This window comes from Harmonia axyridis, chromosome 4 (genome assembly GCF_914767665.1).
Source record: "Harmonia axyridis chromosome 4, icHarAxyr1.1, whole genome shotgun sequence".
NCBI classification, from domain to species: domain Eukaryota; kingdom Metazoa; phylum Arthropoda; class Insecta; order Coleoptera; family Coccinellidae; genus Harmonia; species Harmonia axyridis.
In genome coordinates, this window is record NC_059504.1 from 26025648 (window position 1) to 26047061 (window position 21414).

The following is a 21414-nucleotide window of genomic DNA, read 5'->3' on the forward strand; positions in this document are numbered from 1 at the left end:
TTCTTTCTTATTAATTTCATTTGGCTGTATTTACAGTGAAACATTACCGCCCCATGTGCAATCCTGTATAGAATGTTATACATCTGACTGGAAGGTGGTGAGATATAATCATAGAGCTCTCAGTAGTAGTGTCTCTACAAAAAATAATGCTTGTAAAAAAGTACAACCAAGTCCAAAACAGGAATTTGAAGTGGATTTTCAAGTACAATCAATAGATAATCATAGTGAAGTTGGTAAGTTTATTATTTCACAACTATAGTTAAATCTCGATTATCTGGACTAATTATTATTGTTAGCTATTTGGATAATTAAGAGAAGGAGGTTATCATACATATTACATAGAAAATAAAATTGTCTATATATTATATATATTATAATTATAATGGTTTGGATAAACAACAAGGATTATGAGGGTAACTATTTCTAGTTTAATCCTGTTTCATTAACATTATAAACAAAATCCAAATCAGTATTATTTTCCTCCAATTCCTTCATGAGTGTTGTTGAAATAAATTGTGATCAACCCTCACATAAAAATATTTATAGTTCTCTTTTAAATAACGAAAATATTTATTAGAATATTTAATTAGAAAATTAGACTTTTTTTTTAACAAAAACTCAAAATGACAACTTCAATCAGCACACTTGAAAAAACATAACATTACATCAATTCAAAGAACTTTACGTGTTCATTTCAATACCTTCCCTAATTGATATAATGTTTCTTGAACATAAACCCATTAAACTTCTCAAGAGAACTCTGAACCTCTATTTCCCCATCCAATATCAATTTTTTTTAACTAATGGAGAACAACGGAGCAAATTACCTATTGAACCTTCCTATTTAGATATTAGTAGAGAGGTATCAAAAATGAACCCAGTAATACAGAAACAATTAAAGATGATAGATAAGAATAATACAAAGAAAGAAATGATTAACACAAAGGTAATTTGTCTGAAAAGTATGGAAGAAATTCATAAAAGTATTATGAAGGATGTGTTATTGCTGGAAGATAAAGACCTGACATCTAGAGGTTCCTACTGACCAAATCCAATAGCTGACATAGAATACTCACATAAACATAGTGAGCAGAATGAATCCGAATATACCACTCTACACAAAGGATATCGAAAATCCTCAACAAGAAAACCAACAATTGAAACAGCCTCAGTAGATGAAGAAAAACATTTACCCTATGTCCTACGTGAGCAGCGCGACTTTCAGTGTCCTACGTTGAAATCTACAAACACGACACGGCGAGACAAATATATGGTTGGGGTTGGGATTGTGCATTGCGAAAGATCAGTCGCGCGAATTTCGCGCAGAAATATCAAATAATTTACCTCGGTAAGGTTAGCTCCCGGCCGGCCAGCTCCTCGGGAACCATTCATTCCACCACGGTCAAACACGCTTTCGTCATTTGCGATTTTTTGATTTGATTTCTGGATGCGTGAACGTAATAATATTAAGTTGTCTTATAGAGAAATGAAAGATCTAGCGAGTAGCAATTTTTTGTTTACCTAGGGATCTAGGGATCAATTTCAGAATGGAATTGAAGAATTTCATGCCGGCCGAAGAGATTTTCGTGATTATTATATTTTCCGAATGAGCGGCCAAGAATGAATTTGAGTTCATATCATAGAGAGCAATAAGGAGGCTATTAATAATAAATTCATCGTACATATTGGTAACCCATAAGGGCCCAGCTCCACGACTTGAATTGTATGATATCGTACCACCGGACAGTTTTTCGTGATTTTCATATTTTTCGAATGAGCGGCCGAAGATGAAATATAGTCCATGTTATGGAGGATTGAAAAAGACATAAATTTTGAAATTTTCGTTTACATTGGTAACCCATAAGAGCTCAGCTCCACGACTTGAATTGTATGATATCGTTCCGGCCAGATAGTTTTTCGTGATTTTCATGTTTTTCGGATAAGCGGCCAAAGATGAAATATAGTCCATGCTATGGAGAATTGAAAAGGCTAAAAAAACTGTAATTTTCGTTCACTGAAGGCCTTGAATGTTACTTAAGTTTATATTATATAACTCTTTTTTTTTGTAATTTCATAATGTAATCAAACTTATTATTGGCTGAAGGACTCAGGTCGATGGCCACAAATACATTAATATTTTATCGATATTTTACGATCGATACGACTGCACGTAGGACAGCGCTATTATATTCCAAGGTTTGATAAATTCGCTTTGGCCGCGTCGCTCGCATCGCTCGCAATAGTTCGCTCACGCAGTACACAGCGTTAGGATTCCAGGGAAGGGAACAAAGAGAGAAGAAAGTATGGCTATTTATATCAAGAGTCAAAGATCAAGTAACAGAAGAAATAATTAGAAAATATGTGTCACGAAAGCTTGATATTTGTACTGATGAAGAAATCATTGTAAAGAAAATTGAAACATATCACCAAATTTAAGATAACACTTGTTTCAAATTAGAACTACCAATGAAACACAAAGATCAAGTTTATGAAATCAAATTTTGGCCTAATGGAGTAGCATTTACATGCTATAACTTTGCATTTGATAAAATGAGAGAAGAAAAAGCCGGTAAGAATGTTTAGTTAGACGCCACACAACTGCAAAAGAAATAAGTGTAAATAATAATATTGAAAACCTAATAATATTGAACGTAATTATACAATCCATAAGAAATAAAGTAGATCGCTTTTTTTTTTTGAAAGAATTGAAGCCTAGTGTGATGTGTTACCGAGCACTGGATCACTCGTAGTGAAATTGGAGTTCTCTCAAGGTTGAGATTGGACGAATATGTTGTAGCTCACAGCTTTTGTCGTTTCAAGCAACGGTGGATCATTAATATTGATTAAACCCGACTTCAAATTTCCCATTCCGAATCTAATTGAACACTATCAAGAAGATATTATAGCAGAAGTATCGGGAATAAGTATACCAAAAGAAAAACTATTGGTCCTAGTAAGCTGAATTATCGAATTTCATACAAACAATTGATGAAATAGGGAAAAGGAATATAAGAATCTACGGTAAGCACTTCTCCTGAGGGTTTGTCCAATATTCTTTTTCCTTGCTTTATAATAATTCCCTTGATAACCAATCGACGAAATGCTTGATAGAATATTCAATAAGGAGTTATTTAAGGACTACAAAATAATAGTAACAGGGGATTTCAATGTAAACATACTAGTAGATAGTAGGGAGAAAATGATGACAGAAAGCTTTCTTCAAACATTTAATCTAAGACAAGTCATGAATGAACCATTTAGAATAACTCCATTTAGCTCTACATGTATAGACAACTTTTTTTGTAATTTTGAGGTGGTGCGTTTGCTGACAAAAAAATCTTCATCTTGGAGATCACTATGGGCAAATCATAGAATTGGAACCTGAAAAAACAAAGTATGAATAAAAAACAAAAAGTCAAATACAGATCCATGTCTAACGCTGTGTCCTGCGTGAGCGAACTATTGCGAGCGATGCGACCGACCGACGCGGCCAAAGCGAATTTATCAAACCTTGGAATATAATATCGCTGTCCTACGTGCAGTCGTATCGGTCGTAAAACTGTTTTACGCGAATTCCGCGATCAAGTTATTTGATGTTTCCGCGCGAAATTCGCGCGACTGATCTTCCGCAATGCACAATCCCAATTCCAACCATATATTGGTCTCGCCGTGTCGTGTTTGTAGTTTTCAATGTAGGACACTGAAAGTCGCGCTGTTCGCGTCGCCCGCGCAGTACATAAAATTCGCGTCGCTCGCGTCGCAACATTAGTCGCTCACGTAGGACATAGGGTAATACAGCTGTACGTAAGATGAAAGAAGCACTTCGTCGGCTAAGAGTGTAAATCTGCTATGTCCATAATGAACAATTTCACAGGAGATCAAAAAAACCGTACAGTACAGTGTTATAGTAATAATAATAAGAGAGTTTATTCATGAAAATACATTCAATAGAGTTTATTGAATGTATGTAAATTCAATAAGGAATACCACAAATACAATATATATAAAGAGCACACTCGAAACTCTTGACACCATTTTCAATGTTACACACAGTATTAATGTTTTGGATCTTTCAAAGAGTACAAGAAAAAACTGAGTGAAGCCATTGAGACAGAGAAGAGAAGAAACCATGAAGAAAAAATCTTACAATTAGGAAACAAAATGAAACAAGTATGATTAATAATTCATAACGAAACAAGAAATGCAAAACAAATGAATGAGACCAGGTTACATGCAGATCTGTTCAATGATTACTTCTCAAGATTGGGCAAAACATCAACAATAGTACAGCGTGCTCAACCAAAAACATCAAAGCTGTTGAAAGATTAGAAAACCACACATCACGTCCACAAACAATTATGACTCTTGATCCAACTACTGAATTTGAAATAGTTAATATAATTTCAAATCTCAAAAGCAAATATACCCAAGATACGTATGGTTTGTCAACCATTTTCATTGAGAAAATAAGTGGAGCTTTAATTGTTCCACTAACCATTGTTATCAATAATTGTTTACAGGAGGGGGTTTATCCAAATCAGCATAAGATAGCTAGAGTCATACCGGTATATAAAAAGGGATATTGTAATGATCCAAGAAACTACAGACCAATTTCAATATTGCCATCACTGTCTAAGATATTTGAAGAAGCTATAAAATCTAGGCTGATTGATTATTTTGAAGACAATACTGAGCAATCACCAACATGGTTACAGACAAAATAAGTCTAGCACCACAGCTCTTTTAGAGATAATCAATCAGGTTGTGAAATCGGAGGATGAAGGACATGAATTTGAGATACTGTCAAGGGATCTCTAGAAGGCGGTCGACTCTGTTCAACTTGAAATACTGATAGGAAAACTTGAATTTTATGGGGTAAGGGGCAGCGCTTTGCGGCTTCTTGGGTTATACCTTGAAAAGCGAACCCAGAGTGTGGAGTAGAATTGTGTGTCTTCGTGGAAGAGAACAATCCTGTGGTGTACCACAGGGTTCCATTTTGGGCCATGTGCTCTTTATTGTTTTCATTAATGATATTATTATCCAGTGCACTCAGGAACGGGCTTCGGCCTCAACTTTGCTGTTTGCGGATGATACATCCTACTTCATGAAGGCTATAAACATGCAAGAACTTAGGTCAATGGAAAAAGCTGTATTGGTAAAATCAAATGAGTGGTTTCATAACAACTATCTATAGGTCAATGAAGAAAAAACACAGATTATGAAATTTCGAAGGAATAGCACAAATAATTTGAAATTTTTGGGGTTATATTTGGATGGAGGGTTGACCTGGAAGCCCCATTTATAAAAAATGAAGAAGAAATTGAACGCAGCAATATATGCTATACGAGTGATAGAAAAAGAGTGTACAAGACAAGCTGCTGTTACTACTTACTATGCAAACTTCCACTCCATCATTATTTTATGGTATACTTCTGTGGGGTACATCTTCCCACATGTCAGAGATACTCATTCTTCAGAAGAGACCAATCAGAATACTGTTTCAACTAAAAAAAAACTGAAAGTTCTAGAGAAGCATACAAAACCCTCAAAATACTTACCGTCTCTTCTGTGTACATGTTGGAGTGCGTCAACTACGCCCACAAGAATAGCACCACCTGGCTGTACCATACCACAGAAAAAAGAGAACTCAACTGGGTATTTAATTCTGGGGTCCCAAATTATATAATCGCCTTCCAGTGGATATCAAAAACTCCACCCTAGTAGCTTTCAAGAAGAGTGTAAAGGAGATATTAATCTCTAAAACTTTGTATTCCATTGAGGGATTCCTGAACACAGCATTCACATAATCATTTTGTAACTTTTTTAGTCGTGACATGTGAATTATTGATGTTAAATATACTTCCCGACTTAAGCTTATACGCGTAGAATAGAAAAATCTCATCGCCGCCGGCTTCTCACTCCCCGCTAAGAGGAACATTCACTCAATCCCAGATATTTAAAAAAACAGAAGGATAGAGTTCGGTCGTGTCTGGTCTTTGTGGTCCCCCTGGTTCTCGTCGAACTTCTGGCCCACGCGATCTCCCGATCCTTGGACATGTCCGTCGCCTCCTAGGAATTTTCTCACCGTCCATGCAGTACCTAAAAGAACAGCTTTTTGCTTTATATTACAAATTTACTCACTGAGTCCTAATTGTGTAACGACCTTTTTGCGTCACTGGCGCCTCTGCCAATTGCCCTTCAGCACTTTGCAGTAGTATCTCGAGCGCCAGCCAATTTTAGGGAGAAATTGACAAACCTTACCAGGGCAGCTTAGTGAAGACAGGATTCGGTGTCACCTAGGATGGTAGCGGTGACCAAGTAACAAACAACGCAACAAAATTAATAGGTTTATTGATTCAATTCTACAATACAGACAATCTCAGCAAAAACGGGAAATCAGAAAAAGCATAAATTATATCAATCTGTATACTTTAATTCGGTTACTGAGATAATTTGTACTGTCTACAACTACTGTGTCCTTACCTCACCAATTTATTGTCAGTCAGAACCGTTGAACAAGTTAGTCGGATCCGGGAGCCGGGAAATTATGATATTTGGAGATTGAGAATCGTGGATTTTGTAGAGTCGGGAAGGAATGAAAACTAATCCTAGCGCGTTGAAAAACTCCACCGGTACACCACCCTCTCGTTGTCTCTATCAAATGAAACCCTTGAATATTCACTCGCAAGAAAGTCACAAGTAAAAATTAGCAAACTCCCCAGAAAAAGACTAACAAGTAAGTTTACTGATGAAAATGGCGATTTTCGACCTCAGAAACGGATTTGTAATTATTGGCGTTCAATTACCAATTTTACTATTTTCCGGTCACCTGGTAACCACTTAACCAAAATGTCTTTTCTAAAACTAAAACTACTGCCTAAACTTCTAAATCTAACTAACTAACTACTGAACTAACTACTACCTAAATCTATCTGAATAACTAACTTTACTATACTACTGAAAACTACTAAGCAACTATCTGAATGCCTGAACATCAATTACCGATTTTGGGTCGGTTACCCCCTTTTATAACTTCGGTGCGGGACGGTGAAGGAATTCGGCCCACGTGACTCTTCATGTCGACAAAAACCTCGTTTTTCGAGAAAATTCTCTTGGCGGAACGTAATCTGACATATGGAAAAAAATATATCAGCGGTAAAAACGCCGAAATAAATAATTTCTTATATTATTTCACTCGGATTATTTGAGGCCCTGGTCGGTTGAAAAACATGAAGCATGGACTTTTTCTTTATCGCGGTGAACAATTAATAAATTATTTCCAATATTTACGGAATATATCAGAATGATTAATTTAAACGGAAAACAATAAAATATTCTTTAGACGGAGCCTGATTATTCCTATGGGAATAATCAGACTTCGTTACATCCCCCCTGGTTCGGAAAAATTCAAGTTACGGTGAAACAGAAATTTGAATTCTAAAAACAAACAAAAAAAAATAACCGAATACTATCCTGTCTTTTTACGCGGGATATATGGGAAGTACGGGTCTGACTGTTACGTTACGCTATCAAAGATTATAATGCTGTTGTAGACAGTATGACATATAAAAATAAAACTTTGCTCTATGAATCGATGTCAAATTCAAATGTCGTCTTCTTTCTTCTGTCATCCGGGGTGATTTGAATGTTTGGAAATTTCTTCATCTCGGGGTTGTGGAGTAGCTCTCATTCCCATTTCCATGAAGTTTCCAAGTGTCGGTGAAAAATTCAAACGCCATCTTCCTTCTTCGGTCATCCGGGGTGATTTGAATGTGTACATGTTTGGGAAATTTCTTCATCTCGGGGTTGTGGAGTAGAACTCATTCCCATTTCCATGAAGTTTCCAAGTGTCGGTGAAATAATCTGATGTCAGGTGTGGATTATCCCATTCTCCGGTGAGTAGTTCCGTGATTTCCATATCTCGATGAATCATGCCATATTATTTCAGAGGGACGTCGAAATTCCCAGTCAGATGAGTCGAAACCATTCCAAACTCATTGATATACTGGTTGATTTACCTGTGGATATTACAAGGAATCAGTGACTGTATGGTGAAATTTTCAGAACGGTGAAAATTCTTCCAGTTATACAGTTTAAATTATCTATATGAAAATTGAAATGGAATCCAGATGTCCACCAGAGTAATAATTGACAGGCCATGATGTCCAATTCTTCAAGTACTTCTTTCTTGGATGATGACATGAATAAATCTTCAGGAATCATGTCTTCGGTGGAATTGGGCTTACAGCTGATCATCCGATGAAAGGTGTGTTGCCTATCTCCAGCATTTATTCTCATCGGTGAGTATCTAGCCTCTTAGAAAACTTCATCTGTAACACTGCGGAATATTTCAGTTATTTATCAGAACAGTAAGAGATTAGAAATGGCATTCTTCAAATAGATTACACAGTGAAACTACTAATTTATATCTGACGGCCTTTGAAATTCGGGGCAAGTGACTGGAATTGTTTTTATTGCATAATATTCGCTGACTTATTATGTATTATTCGGTTTCATCAACATTTACATATTAAAAATCAGTCTACTAGTCTTGAATATAATGTTATAAGATATTGGGTTAGGCCCTATATGGTTTTACACAGTTTACAGGATTATGGAACAAAAACAACGGTATCTTCTTTTTAATTCTATCTCATTTTCTTGCTCTCTCTTCTCTCCGCTGCGTGGCTTCCCTCTCTGTGCATCTTGCACACGGACGCAGGGCTAGTTGTTCCAACCTAGTTGCTGTCGGCCGTGGGGCCAGTTTTCTGGGTACGCATTCGCAGTACCTTGTCTGCGTACCTATCAAACCACATCTGCTGCAGAATAGGAGTGGTCGACCTCGACACTCCTGCCGCGAGGGACATGTCTTGCCGCACTTCCAGCAAGTGTTGGGTCTCACCTCCAGGTAGACCTTATTTCCCATCGTACCTACAATACGAACGCTCCTGGGGGCTGGTGTGGTTTGATCTGAAACATATGGTTTAGTTATAACAGTGTTGTCTTCCACACTTGTCCTGCATGGAATTTTGGAACCGGTATCTTGCTTACTGGTACGCAGCTGGCACAAAGGGGGTGTTTGTGTAGACTGTGTAGTGGTCCGTTTCACCACCCTCTCCACTCTTGCTAGGGTGTTTCTCCCTCGCACTGACGATACCGAGCTCTGGGGGGTTCTGGGCATCCGCATCTCCGTCGTTGTTCTCCTCCTTAACACCGGTACTTCCGGTATTGTCTCCGGTGATGAGCTTCGTGGCTCGTACACCACCTCATCTCCCCACCGGATTGCTGCCCAGCGACTATGCAGACTCTCTGACATCCTCTTTGCCTGAACAAGAAAATCACAGAATAATAAGAACATGTCAGTAGTATAAAATCAGATTAATAGGTCTAGTTTATGCGGGGAGGTACCAGTTAGTAACAATTTTTTTTTTTTTTTATCTCAGTTCTGACTTTTTCTCGGTGAGTTTAACAAAGTAACTTACTAGTTATGAAATGGTTTTAGGTCTTTAACATGTACGTGATTCACTTTCTTACCTGACCGGTCTTTCAGGTCATAAATAACTGGTGAAATCACCTTCACAACAAGAAATGGCCCTTCAAACTTTGGAGCTAACTTAGATGCGAAGTTATTAACGGCGGATGATAGGTGATGTGTACGACGAAGCACTTGATCGCCTACCTGGAAACGAACTTCTCTACGTCGAAGGTTATAGTTATGAGCTTGTCGATTAAATGCCCTGTATAGGTTGGTCCTTACAAACTCATAGGCCTCCAGTAGGTGTTGAATCTGCTCTGTACGGTGAGTCAAACTTTCTTCTTTTTCTTCGGTGTTCTCGTTGGGATCTCCAGATCCTTGATTCCTGGGTTCCGTGGCATATATGGCTTTGGGGATGCGCAGTTCCCTTCCATAATTTAGATATGCCGGAGTGAATCCTGTAGAGTCCTGTCGAGCAGTATTAATAGCAAAGGTTAATTCTCCTACCTTTTCATCCCAATTTCGGTGATCTGCCTCGCAGAATTGAGCAATCATTGTCTTCAGTGTTCGGTTGGCCCTTTCAACCGGATTGCATTGTGGAGTATACGTAGGGGTAAACTGGTGATTGATACCCATAGCCTGGAGGTTTTCTCTGAATAGCCGGCTGTCATACTGTTTCCCATTGTCGGAGATCACAGTGGTTGGACATCCATACTTCAGTACAACCTGTTCATATAACGCCATGTAGACAGTCTTGGCGTTGGCCTTCCTCACTGGTCGACATTCCACCCACTTGGTAAACCTGTCCTGCATAACTACAATATAGGAATTACCTTTCTTGGAGCGGGGTAGAGGTCCTACTACATCAGTTGATACTTCCTTGAATGGCGCATCCACCATCTTTCGAGGTTGCATCTTTCCTGCCAGTTGCTGTTGGGGTACTTTAAACTTTTGGCACGAAGTGCAGTTCCGGACATATTTCGCAATGTCCCTAAACATACCTGGCCAGTAATAATTCCACGAGATCTTCGCAATCATCTTAGCTATTCCCAGATGTCCAGCCAAGGCAGAGTCGTGGTTTTCTTCCAGTACTTTGGTCCTCTGTTCAGTGGGTATACACAACTTCCAGGGATGGCCTGTTCCAGCTTCCTTGACGTCTGGTGAATCCCAAAAGTGTCGGTGCAATCTTCCATTGATGATGGAATAGTCGGGGCAGTGTTCTGGTCCTTTCTCTACTTCCTGAAACTTATTTTTGTACCACTTACATTGAATATCTGTCTCTTTCAGTTGGACACAGTTAAGTGTCGGTAGTGGGTTTCTTGACAGGCTGTCGGCCAGTTTGTTGAGTGATCCTCTTCGGTACTGTACTTCAAAATCAAACTGCTGTAGGAACACTGCCCATCTTGCAATTCTTCCAGAGGGTGACTTGATGGAGTTTAACCATTTCAAACTCATGTGGTCGGAGATGACCGTGAATCTAAACCCTTCCAGGTATGGTCGCAGCTTTTCTATCGCAAATACTATGGCGAGGCATTCTTTCTCGGACACTGAATAATTCTTCTCGGCGGCGTTCAATGTCCGGCTGACATAAGCGATGACTCTTTCTTCTCCTTTGATAGTTTGAGTTAGGGCTCCTCCCAGTCCCACATCGCTTGCATCAGTCTGTAAAATAAAGGGTTGCGTAAAATCAGGACAAGATAAAATAGGTGACTCAGTTAATTTGTGTTTCAGGATGTCGAATGCTTCCTGCTGTGCTTGACCCCAGTTCCATCGTTGCTTCTTCTTTAACAACTGTGTTAATGGAGAAATTACCTCGGAGAAGTTCTCAATGAAGCGACGATACCAACTGGCGACTCCCAAGAATCTACGCACCTCTCGCACTGTTTTTGGAGCCGGAAAGGCGACGATGGCCGACACTTTGTCGGGGTCAGTGCAGATTCCGTCTGAGGTGACGACATGTCCCAAGTATTTCAGTGATTTCCGGACGAACTCACATTTGTCTGGGTTGAGACGCAGTTTGGCTTCCCTCAGTCGTCGGAATACCTCTTGTAGATTTTCCAGGTGTTCCTCGAACGTTCCTCCCAGCACGACGATGTCATCTAGGTAAGCAAAAGCTTTTGGTTCCATCTCCGGTCCGATGATGGTGTCTAAGAATCGTTGAAAGGTTGCTGGGCTTGCATGCAGTCCAAAGGGCATTACCGTGAACTGATATAATCCCCTTCCAGGCACTGTAAACGCAGTAATGGGGCGACTCTCTGTCTCCAGTGGGATCTGCCAGTATCCTTGCTTCAAATCAATTGTTGATATGTATCTGGCCCGTCTTAGTTTATCCAGAATTCCAGAGATGTATGGCAGGGGATATGCATCCTTAACTGATGCCTCATTGACTGCTCGAAAGTCTATGCAGAAGCGATACTTCCCATCCTTCTTCTTAACCAGTACCACGGGTGAACTCCAGGGGGATTTGGAGGGTTCTATTACTCTTTCCTCCAGCATTCGATCCACTTCCTGATCAAAGATTTCCTGCATCTTCGGGTTCTGAGGCCTATATCTTTGTTTAATCGGTTCAATTCCGGGTTTCAACCTTATTTTATGTTCTATCAAGTCTGTAGTGCCACTCAGTTGGGTAAATTTTCCTAGTTCTTCGGCGAGGAAGGAATCCAGTCTCGTCCTCTGCTCACCAGTTAGATCCAGTAGGTGTTCTGCTGCGGCCTGTATCTCTATGGCCTTCTTTGTCACCTGTTCCACTCTGGGTACAAGTCGACCTTCCAAGTAGACATTTGTCTTTCGAAGATCCAGGGAGAAGTCGTATTTCTTGAGGACTTCTATTCCCAGGATTAAGTCTACCGTTAAATTGGGTACCAACAAGAATTCTATATCTGTCAGGACATAATCGGCTATCACCATTGACAAGTGATACATCTTCGGGGTGGCCGTCGTTTGACCATTTGCTACCATGACAGTTTCTGTGTTGGATTTTTCTCCCTTAATTCCATTCCTTTCACACAGCTGGGCTACCTTCCGGCTGCAGAAACATTTGGTTGCACCAGTATCTACCAGTGCGTGAAATACTTTTCCTTCGATGTATACCAGCACCAGGGGCCGGTTGTCACTTCCAGTAGTGGGGTCCAGTGGAGTCAGTAGCTCGATGGACGTCGTTGGGGAAGTTCTTTTCTGATTCCGGGAACAGGGGCAATCTCGGGAGAGGATGCCCACTCTTTGACATCGGGAGCAAAATAATTTCGGCGTTCCTTGGCATTCTCTTCTTAAATGTCCATATTTTCCGCATCGAAAGCATTGGGTCTGAAAGGTCACTCTTCGTTCCGCTGGGGATCCAGTCCGGTCCTGGGAGGTGTTACCATTTCTTGACCTGTTGTCTGTATGTTCCAGTGATCTTGAAGGCAGTTGTGAACGACCAGGTCCAGTGGGTCTTCGGTTTTCTATTCTACCGTGGGGGGACACTGGCCTCGGGGAATCCGGTTTGGAATTTGGGACTTGATCTTCTGTCAGTACATGGAGATTAGCTTGATAGTCTCTTTGACGACGCTGTTGATAAGTGAGATGAGGTTCATCAATAAGGCTGGGGTTAGCCGGTGGTTTTGTATAATGTCCCATTTGCCATTGTACTAATTCAAAGATTTTTCCTTTCTTCAGCAGTTCATCGTATGTGGTGGTCTCTTGAAAGGCCAAAGCCTGCTGCAGTGATGGCAATAACCTCTGTCTTATGAGTCGAATCTGTTCACTCTCAGTGGGACGATTGCAAGTCAGCTTCTGGAACAGATTTTGCATCCGGGTAACATACAACAATAGCTTTTCATCAGGGCCTTGCATCCTCTTCTTGATTTCATCCAGTAGGTTCTCTTCATAATTGACTGGTAAGAATGCTTCCTTCAATTGATTTTTGAAATCATCCCAGTTTCTGAAAAGTCCCCTCCGGGGAATGAACCAATCCTTGGCATCCTTTCGTAAAAGTTCGTAAATCGATTCGAACACATGCTCTAAGGATGTCTTCCGGGATTCAGCCAGTCTCTCTATCTCCTCTATAAATCCGGTTACGCTATCAGTGCCATCAAAATAAATATTCCATTTATGAATGGGTACCGTTGCAGTCGGTGTTGACTTCTGTTGGGTGTCATGTCGGGGGTTCAAATCTATTATTGATTCTGTCGGATGGGGGAATGACACCCTTCTCATAGAGCTCGTCCACCTACTATGAGTTGGCCCCTCTTGTTGTTCCACATTCTGTCTCTGTGGTTGAGAAACTGGCATTGTTGGTAAATGCTGTAGTAAATCTTCACATTCCTGTCTAGTTTCATTCAGGACCTGTGCTAATTTTGATTTATTTTTAGGTGTCGCAGCCTGGGGAATTGGAACCTGTGGTAGTGGCTGATCATCAGCGTCCAATGTTATCAACGATGTCTCCAGTGGTGCAACCTTGGTTGGCTGTATGGGAGACATCCCCGGCGACTGTGGAATCTCTACATCCAAAAGCGATCCATCCGGATGATTCGATGGCTGCGGTCTGTCTGCAGTCACTAGTGCTTCCAATGACCTCAAGGCCCGAGCTGCAGTCTCCTTTAATTGTTCTATCATCTGTGACTCGGTTTCATTGTCAGTGATAATAAAATTCAGTCTTCTCTGAATGTGTATCAATCTTGTTGAAATCCGAGTATATTCATTTGTGGTGTTCCCAGTGTCAAAGTGTTTAATGGCTTCCAGCAAGTCGGTGAGTTTATTCTGACAGGACTCCATGTCCAGTGTCGGGTTCATTCCTGTCGGCTGTAGAGGCAAATTTAATTTCAATACCTGTCGTAATAGGCTTCTCTTTAGCGTTACTGTGCTGGGTATTGTTTGTCCTCTCAGCTGTAACTCATAAGTCAGCTCATCATTCAATAATCTATTCACATCCATGTTGAGGTTAAGTCCAAACTCAATCGATTTGAAATCTATCGAAGTTATTCGACAATGTCCTCTTCTTATTAATCGTTGAAGTCCGAACACTTTCCCCCACTTCACTATTCCCGGTAACAGTCCTTATTTTTCCCTTATCCCTCGCACAAAAATAACACTAATAGACAATAATGCTGAAAAATTACAAGTTGATAACAGAATCTATTCAAGTTTGAATTATTGTTTGATACAGTAATAGAAAATCAAAAATGAGAAAACTCCCAGAAAACAAGCTGGTTTAAATTTATTATGATTCTCAAAAAATTTTTCAATGTCAGACAGTTGACAATTTCCAAAAGAAAACTAACTCATAAACCCAGCTAAAAAATATTCAATGTCAAACGCAGTTGACAATTTCAGCAAGAAAATAATTCAAAAACCCAGAAAAGAAAAGTAGGGTTAACCGAGTAGTTCAAATAATGTTCACTGTCAAACACAGTTGACAGTTCTTGCAATCAGATAATCTCAAAAATAACAAATTGTCAATTTTATTCACAGTCCAAAATATATTTCAAATAAATCAACAACAATTCAGCAATCCTGGAATATCAGACAAAGAAAATCAATGCAAGTCTTTATTCAAATCAATAACGATAATCACTTGTTTCAAAAATTCTTCAGCAATTCAACACAAAATAAAAATGTTTCAGGCAATCAGTAAACTCAGAAATAAGGAATACACAGCAACAAAAACTTATATTCACTGTTGCAGCAATAATAAAAACAAGTCAACTTTATTTATCAGAAATCAGCTATTATGGTTCAAAAGCAAATAAAGTCACAAGTAAATATCTCCAAGTCCTTATGACTTTTATATCCCTACCTTGTTTCAACCTGGAATAAAGTTGCTCAGGATAATAGTGTGTAAGGGAAAAAATAACAAATCTTTCTTTATTCAAACGATGATCAGTAAATAGTAGCAGTGAACAATACCCTATTATATGAAGGCGGTATGATATCACTATATTAGCTGCAGTGATTGTACAATGAAACAATCGGTAGCAGTATCTCAATTATACTCACTGGTTTTCTGTCCGAGTTGAACCAACCACTCAACGTTAAACAGTATTCAACGCGCACAAAGATAGTCACTGAGTGTCACCCCAAAGTCACTTTCCGTAACCCTTCACGTAATCGAAAAAGTCACAAAGAAATCCGGCGGTCGATTGTTCTAGTCCTGCAATACACAAAAAAACAAAAAAAAGTTATTCAGATTTAAATGTCCACACTGTCAATGCTATGTCGGTTTCCTGCTAATAAAGGAAATTATTGTCAAACGCGGAAATGTTTATAGCACTTTAATATAGTCCACTGATACTTAGGTACCAGTAACAAATCAATTCAATATACGGATCTTCCTCCAACAGGAGAAATAATCTCTTCCACTCAGAAAGAAAAAAAAAATGGTTGCACTGACCTTCGGTTCCTCTTCAGTCCTTACACCCTTAAGCGTTGTTTTCTGAAGATCGGGAGCTATTCTGTAGCGTTGTCCTCTCAAGTCCCTGCTCGGGCGCCATTTGTAACGACCTTTTTGCGTCACTGGCGCCTCTGCCAATTGCCCTTCAGCACTTTGCAGTAGTATCTCGAGCGCCAGCCAATTTTAGGGAGAAATTGACAAACCTTACCAGGGCAGCTTAGTGAAGACAGGATTCGGTGTCACCTAGGATGGTAGCGGTGACCAAGTAACAAACAACGCAACAAAATTAATAGGTTTATTGATTCAATTCTACAATACAGACAATCTCAGCAAAAACGGGAAATCAGAAAAAGCATAAATTATATCAATCTGTATACTTTAATTCGGTTACTGAGATAATTTGTACTGTCTACAACTACTGTGTCCTTACCTCACCAATTTATTGTCAGTCAGAACCGTTGAACAAGTTAGTCGGATCCGGGAGCCGGGAAATTATGATATTTGGAGATTGAGAATCGTGGATTTTGTAGAGTCGGGAAGGAATGAAAACTAATCCTAGCGCGTTGAAAAACTCCACCGGTACACCACCCTCTCGTTGTCTCTATCAAATGAAACCCTTGAATATTCACTCGCAAGAAAGTCACAAGTAAAAATTAGCAAACTCCCCAGAAAAAGACTAACAAGTAAGTTTACTGATGAAAATGGCGATTTTCGACCTCAGAAACGGATTTGTAATTATTGGCGTTCAATTACCAATTTTACTATTTTCCGGTCACCTGGTAACCACTTAACCAAAATGTCTTTTCTAAAACTAAAACTACTGCCTAAACTTCTAAATCTAACTAACTAACTACTGAACTAACTACTACCTAAATCTATCTGAATAACTAACTTTACTATACTACTGAAAACTACTAAGCAACTATCTGAATGCCTGAACATCAATTACCGATTTTGGGTCGGTTACCCCCTTTTATAACTTCGGTGCGGGACGGTGAAGGAATTCGGCCCACGTGACTCTTCATGTCGACAAAAACCTCGTTTTTCGAGAAAATTCTCTTGGCGGAACGTAATCTGACATATGGAAAAAAATATATCAGCGGTAAAAACGCCGAAATAAATAATTTCTTATATTATTTCACTCGGATTATTTGAGGCCCTGGTCGGTTGAAAAACATGAAGCATGGACTTTTTCTTTATCGCGGTGAACAATTAATAAATTATTTCCAATATTTACGGAATATATCAGAATGATTAATTTAAACGGAAAACAATAAAATATTCTTTAGACGGAGCCTGATTATTCCTATGGGAATAATCAGACTTCGTTACAATTGCTTGATATTTCTTTTGAGATTTTTGGTTACTATTCCAGTTGTTAAGATGGTAATTGGAATAGTTCTCTTGATATCATTCCCCACTGCCTCTTTATATGAAATTCGAGGTCCCTATATTTTCAATTTTTTCGACTTCTTTTTGACGCATGTTGTTGTTATTTGGTATTGCTACGTCGATGAGTAATGCTGTCTTTTGATGTTTATCGACTAGTAGAATGTCTGGTCTAATTGTGAGGGACTGTTTTATCAGTCAAAACTGTACGGTCCCAGTATAGTTTATAGCGTTCGTTTTCCAGGATGGTCACCGTTTGTTACTTGCAGTATTGCACTTTTTCAGAGTGAATGAGTTGTAATATGGTTGCCAATTCTTGGTGTAGTATTTTTCCTACTGCATCGTGTCTCCCTTTATATTCATTCCTGCTAACATTTGACATCCTGCCGTAATATGTTGGATTGTCTCATTTGTTGAACATCTGTATCGGCATCGATCCTTAATGATATGCTTGCAGTAATTTCTCGTTGAGATCACTTGATCTTGGATGGCTAAAAAAAAATCTTCCGTTTCTGGATACATCGCACCTGATGTGAGCCAATAGTTAGGCGTTTCAATGACGGTTTAACTCGTAGAAATGTCTTCCATGCAGGGGCTTCTCTCTCCATCTTTGCAGATTTTCTTGGTTTGTTTGGTGGTTATATGAAAATTGCTCCTTGTGAAGTTGTGAAGGTGTTGATTCGTCTGCTTCACACAGTATTTTGTAGACGTCTATTCAAATTGCTTGATCTCTGAAGTATTCCTGTAGGCTTTCTATCTGCCCATTAGCAAGTTCGATGATGTCCGTCGGACCCCTGACTCCTTTATTTCTTGGCAGTATAGTTCTCTCAATGCTGCTTTTCGGATGGTGCTTATTTGCAGGTTTTCGATGTCTGTTTTGCTCTATGGAACTATACCGAATGAGTATGATAGAATTGAACATGCATATGTATTGATGGCTCTCGTCATATTCTTGCTGTTGAGGTTTGTTTTTAAAATATTTTTAGTTCTCCTAACGAAATCAGCAGTTAATTCTTGCTTCAATCTTTGGTGGTTGATTCGTCGATTCTGTTTCATTCCAAGTTATTTGTGAAGATCATCCGATTTCATTGCTTCTATTTCCTGTTCAGTTGCAAGAGTAATCGGTTCATCTTGAATTCTTCCTCGCACTACGCTGAGAATACGACACTTGTCCAATCCGAATTCCATAACTATCTCTTTTGAAAAACTTTCCAATAGTTTGATCATAAATTCTAGGTGGTTCTTATTACCTGTTATTCTAACAGGCAACTAGTACAAACAAACTAGGCAACTGTAACTAGTAGTCTGTGGTTATATGAGTAGTGGTGATGACAGTTGTCAATTTAGATGAAATAAAGTATTTGTATTTCTTGCATACTTATATTATCATAACATGGCGCAGTCGTAATAAATAATAATGTCGATGTCCAAGAAATTAAAAAGGAGATCATCAGAACCATGGGCGGACTCCATTGCATCCACCCAAAGTGCAATGGAGAGTTTGGAATTACGAACAACAGAATTGTTCAATAGAATTCAATACAATTTCATTCAACAAATAGCTGAACTAAAAAAAAATTTGGTGAATTAGTGTCTAAAAAAAATATTGAAGATGATTCAGATGAGGCTAGACAAATGATTGATTCCAATAATGAAATCTTACAAGACATTGCACAGTCGAGTAGATTGGATAAAAATATCCATTTATCAAGTGGAATATCTGGCCCAGAAAAATTGTCCGATAATTTAACACTAGGACAATTTAAAGATTGACGACAGAAATTTTAAAACTATTTGTTACTCCAAGGTTTAAACACAGAAAATACCGGTCAATCTGCAGCACTTTTATTTTCTTTTTTCAACTAAGAGATATCAGACGTAGTTCGAACTTTTTCAACTTACTGAACCTTGTTTCCACTGCTACCATAAATATTTATCAGATTACGTTATTGAATCCCTTCACGACTCAGATTTGAGGAAAAAGTGCCGTATTCTTCCAGACTGCCGGTATAGAGGAAATTATAAAAATTTGCGAATTAGAAGAAATATCAAATAAAGAATGTAACTATAATGAAGATATCCTAAAAATCCAACGGAAAAATATTCCTCGGAGAAAATGCCCAAGATGTGAAAATAGTTGGCATAAGACTCTCAGTGAATGTCCAGCAAGAAATTATATTTGTGAAAAATGCAAAATCAAAAGACATTTTTCACAGCTTTATCGAAAAAAAAAATCAATTATGCAGACTAGATATCCTGAAATAGATCAACTTGGTGAATCTTCGAAAATAGTATTTTTAGTAATAAATTCACTGGAAGAACAATATTCATCAGAGAATTCTCGTCACATTTGGGTTGATATTAAATTGATAGGCAGCAATAAACTTATATCGCCACCTTTAAGGCTATTCCAGATACAGGAACAGAGGTGGCAATTGCAGGTGAAGACTTTCTGAAAAAGTTGTCTATTCGAAAACAAAAATGTGTGTGACGTCACTCTAATAAAGCGTGTTGCGCCGGTTCAGGAGCCGACCCGTCTCTCTCGCTAGATCGTTAGTTACAGAATTTGTACGTGTACGTTGTACGTGTACTGTTATTATTCGATGTTTTCTCTAACCTTAATCTATTTTTCAGTTAGAATTTTTTTGCAACTTCAATTCCCAAACTTCTCACCACGAATTTCAACCATCACTCAAACTCTTATCACCGTTTGGCGAGTTTTTCTCGAGCCAAGTTCTATTTGCGCCCTCTCCGGCCTCTCCCGGGGGTTTAGTGTTTCGTCCCGAGGTCGCTGGTGGACTTGTCAGTTGTCAAAATCCACCACTTTATCCCAATGAATAGCTCCTTCGTGACACGACCGTTCCTATGGTGGATATGCACCAGTCCTAAGAACTAAGACTAAACCTAATAACTAAGAATTAAACGCTAATAAATCAATGAGGACATTTTTGCACGTTTCCTAAGAACTAACACTAGCAGGCCAACTGTTAACAGTGTTAACTAAGAACTAAAGGCTCAAATAAAATATAGAAGTGCGCGTGCGCCTCATAGAATTTCAATATTAATGAGTACCAGAGTACCACCAACACAAGTTTACTTCTTATTGGTTCTTTTGAAGCCACGAGTGATTTCGTTTTCGTAGTCGATATTTCCATGTTTAATGTTTTGGCTTTTGTGTAAAATTTGAACAAGAGCGGTTGTAAATCGTCCTCGCTCTCAGCTACAATTACTGCATAATCGGCATAACAAATAATCTTGATCTCACCGGTTGTCAGCCTGTAACCTCTTGTTGACTTCTTCAGTTCTTCTATTATATCGTCCATTATTAAATTGAACAAATGAGGACTCAAGGAATCCCCCTGCCTTATTCCTAACGTTGTTGTTATTTCTTCTGTTAAGCCGCTGTTCGTGACTATTTTAGTGGATGTTTGGTGATTTAGGTCCCTTATTATCTTAACGATATTGTCAGGAACATTTTTTCTCTTTAGGATACGAGTAATATCTTTCAGTTGAACTCGATCAAAAGCGTTCGTCAGATCAATGAAACACATGTACATGGGCTTGTTGTATTCTATAGACTTTTCTACCAGCTGTCGTACTATATATATAGCGTCTATGGTTGATCGGTTTTTCCTAAATCCTTGTTGTTACTTAAAAATTATTATTATAATTATATTATAATGAGGGGTCTCTACTGTAATTTCAAAATTGACGAATGTTTATCTTAACAAATTGATTCTTATGGTGATTTTCAATTAGCTTAATTATCCTTTTATTTTTTATTCAATTTCAGATTCTAATTCAATATCTAGTAGCAGCAGACAAAGTGTCATTTCAATCAGTTCCATATCATCATGTGGAGATACTTTAACTCCACGAAATTCTTGGGCATCCTTAGATCTTAGACATTCAGCTGGTGATGCACTCATACCCGAAATATTGGGGCATACTTCACCTGAAACACTGGATCAGATAAATGAGTCACGTAGGCAGGCAGATAGACAAGATGCTTTGTTTGTTTTGTACTCTAATAATGCAGAAAATGAACCTTATGAATGTGTGGAAAAGAGATTACCTGCTGTACCTCCAGCCGAACCTTTGAGTCATAGGCTGTTGGTAAAATGTCAGCAATTAACGTGCGTATTTTTTGTACTTGAATGCCTACTTGTTGAAGTTGAAAATT

The 21414-nt window shown here is 38.7% G+C and overlaps 2 protein-coding genes and 1 long non-coding RNA gene across 3 annotated transcripts in view; 2 read left to right on the top strand and 1 right to left on the bottom strand.

Moving 5' to 3' along the window:
- The window catches only part of LOC123678985 (dedicator of cytokinesis protein 7), a 48799-nt gene that overhangs the window by 837 nt on the left and 26548 nt on the right, over window positions 1-21414 (top strand). The window contains exons 4-5 of the mRNA XM_045616291.1: window positions 37-233; window positions 21025-21367. Of these exons, the coding sequence (XP_045472247.1) occupies window positions 37-233; window positions 21025-21367 (540 nt within the window). The remainder of the gene's footprint in view (window positions 1-36; window positions 234-21024; window positions 21368-21414) is intronic.
- On the top strand, window positions 7258-14025 carry LOC123678989. Its single transcript, XR_006747330.1, has 3 exons — window positions 7258-7895; window positions 7949-8300; window positions 13825-14025. It is a non-coding gene; the product is annotated as an uncharacterized LOC123678989 (long non-coding RNA).
- LOC123678987 lies at window positions 8297-9674 on the bottom strand. The gene is made up of 3 exons (XM_045616294.1): window positions 9535-9674; window positions 9052-9325; window positions 8297-8970 (listed from the first exon to the last, which is right to left on the bottom strand). Exons 2-3 carry the CDS (start codon window positions 9314-9316, stop codon window positions 8654-8656), a joined length of 582 nt encoding a protein of 193 aa, XP_045472250.1. The 5' UTR covers window positions 9317-9325; window positions 9535-9674; the 3' UTR covers window positions 8297-8653.

What these genes read in the sequence shown, in the direction of transcription:
- LOC123678987 (XM_045616294.1), bottom strand. Translation starts at nt 9,316, where the DNA reads ATGTCAGAGAGTCTGCATAGTCGCTGGGCAGCAATCCGGTGGGGAGAT. An exon ending in TTTGTGCCAGCTGCGTACCA is followed by an intron (nt 8,971 to 9,051) that starts GTAAGCAAGATA and finishes CATATGTTTCAG; the next exon opens with ATCAAACCACACCAGCCCCC.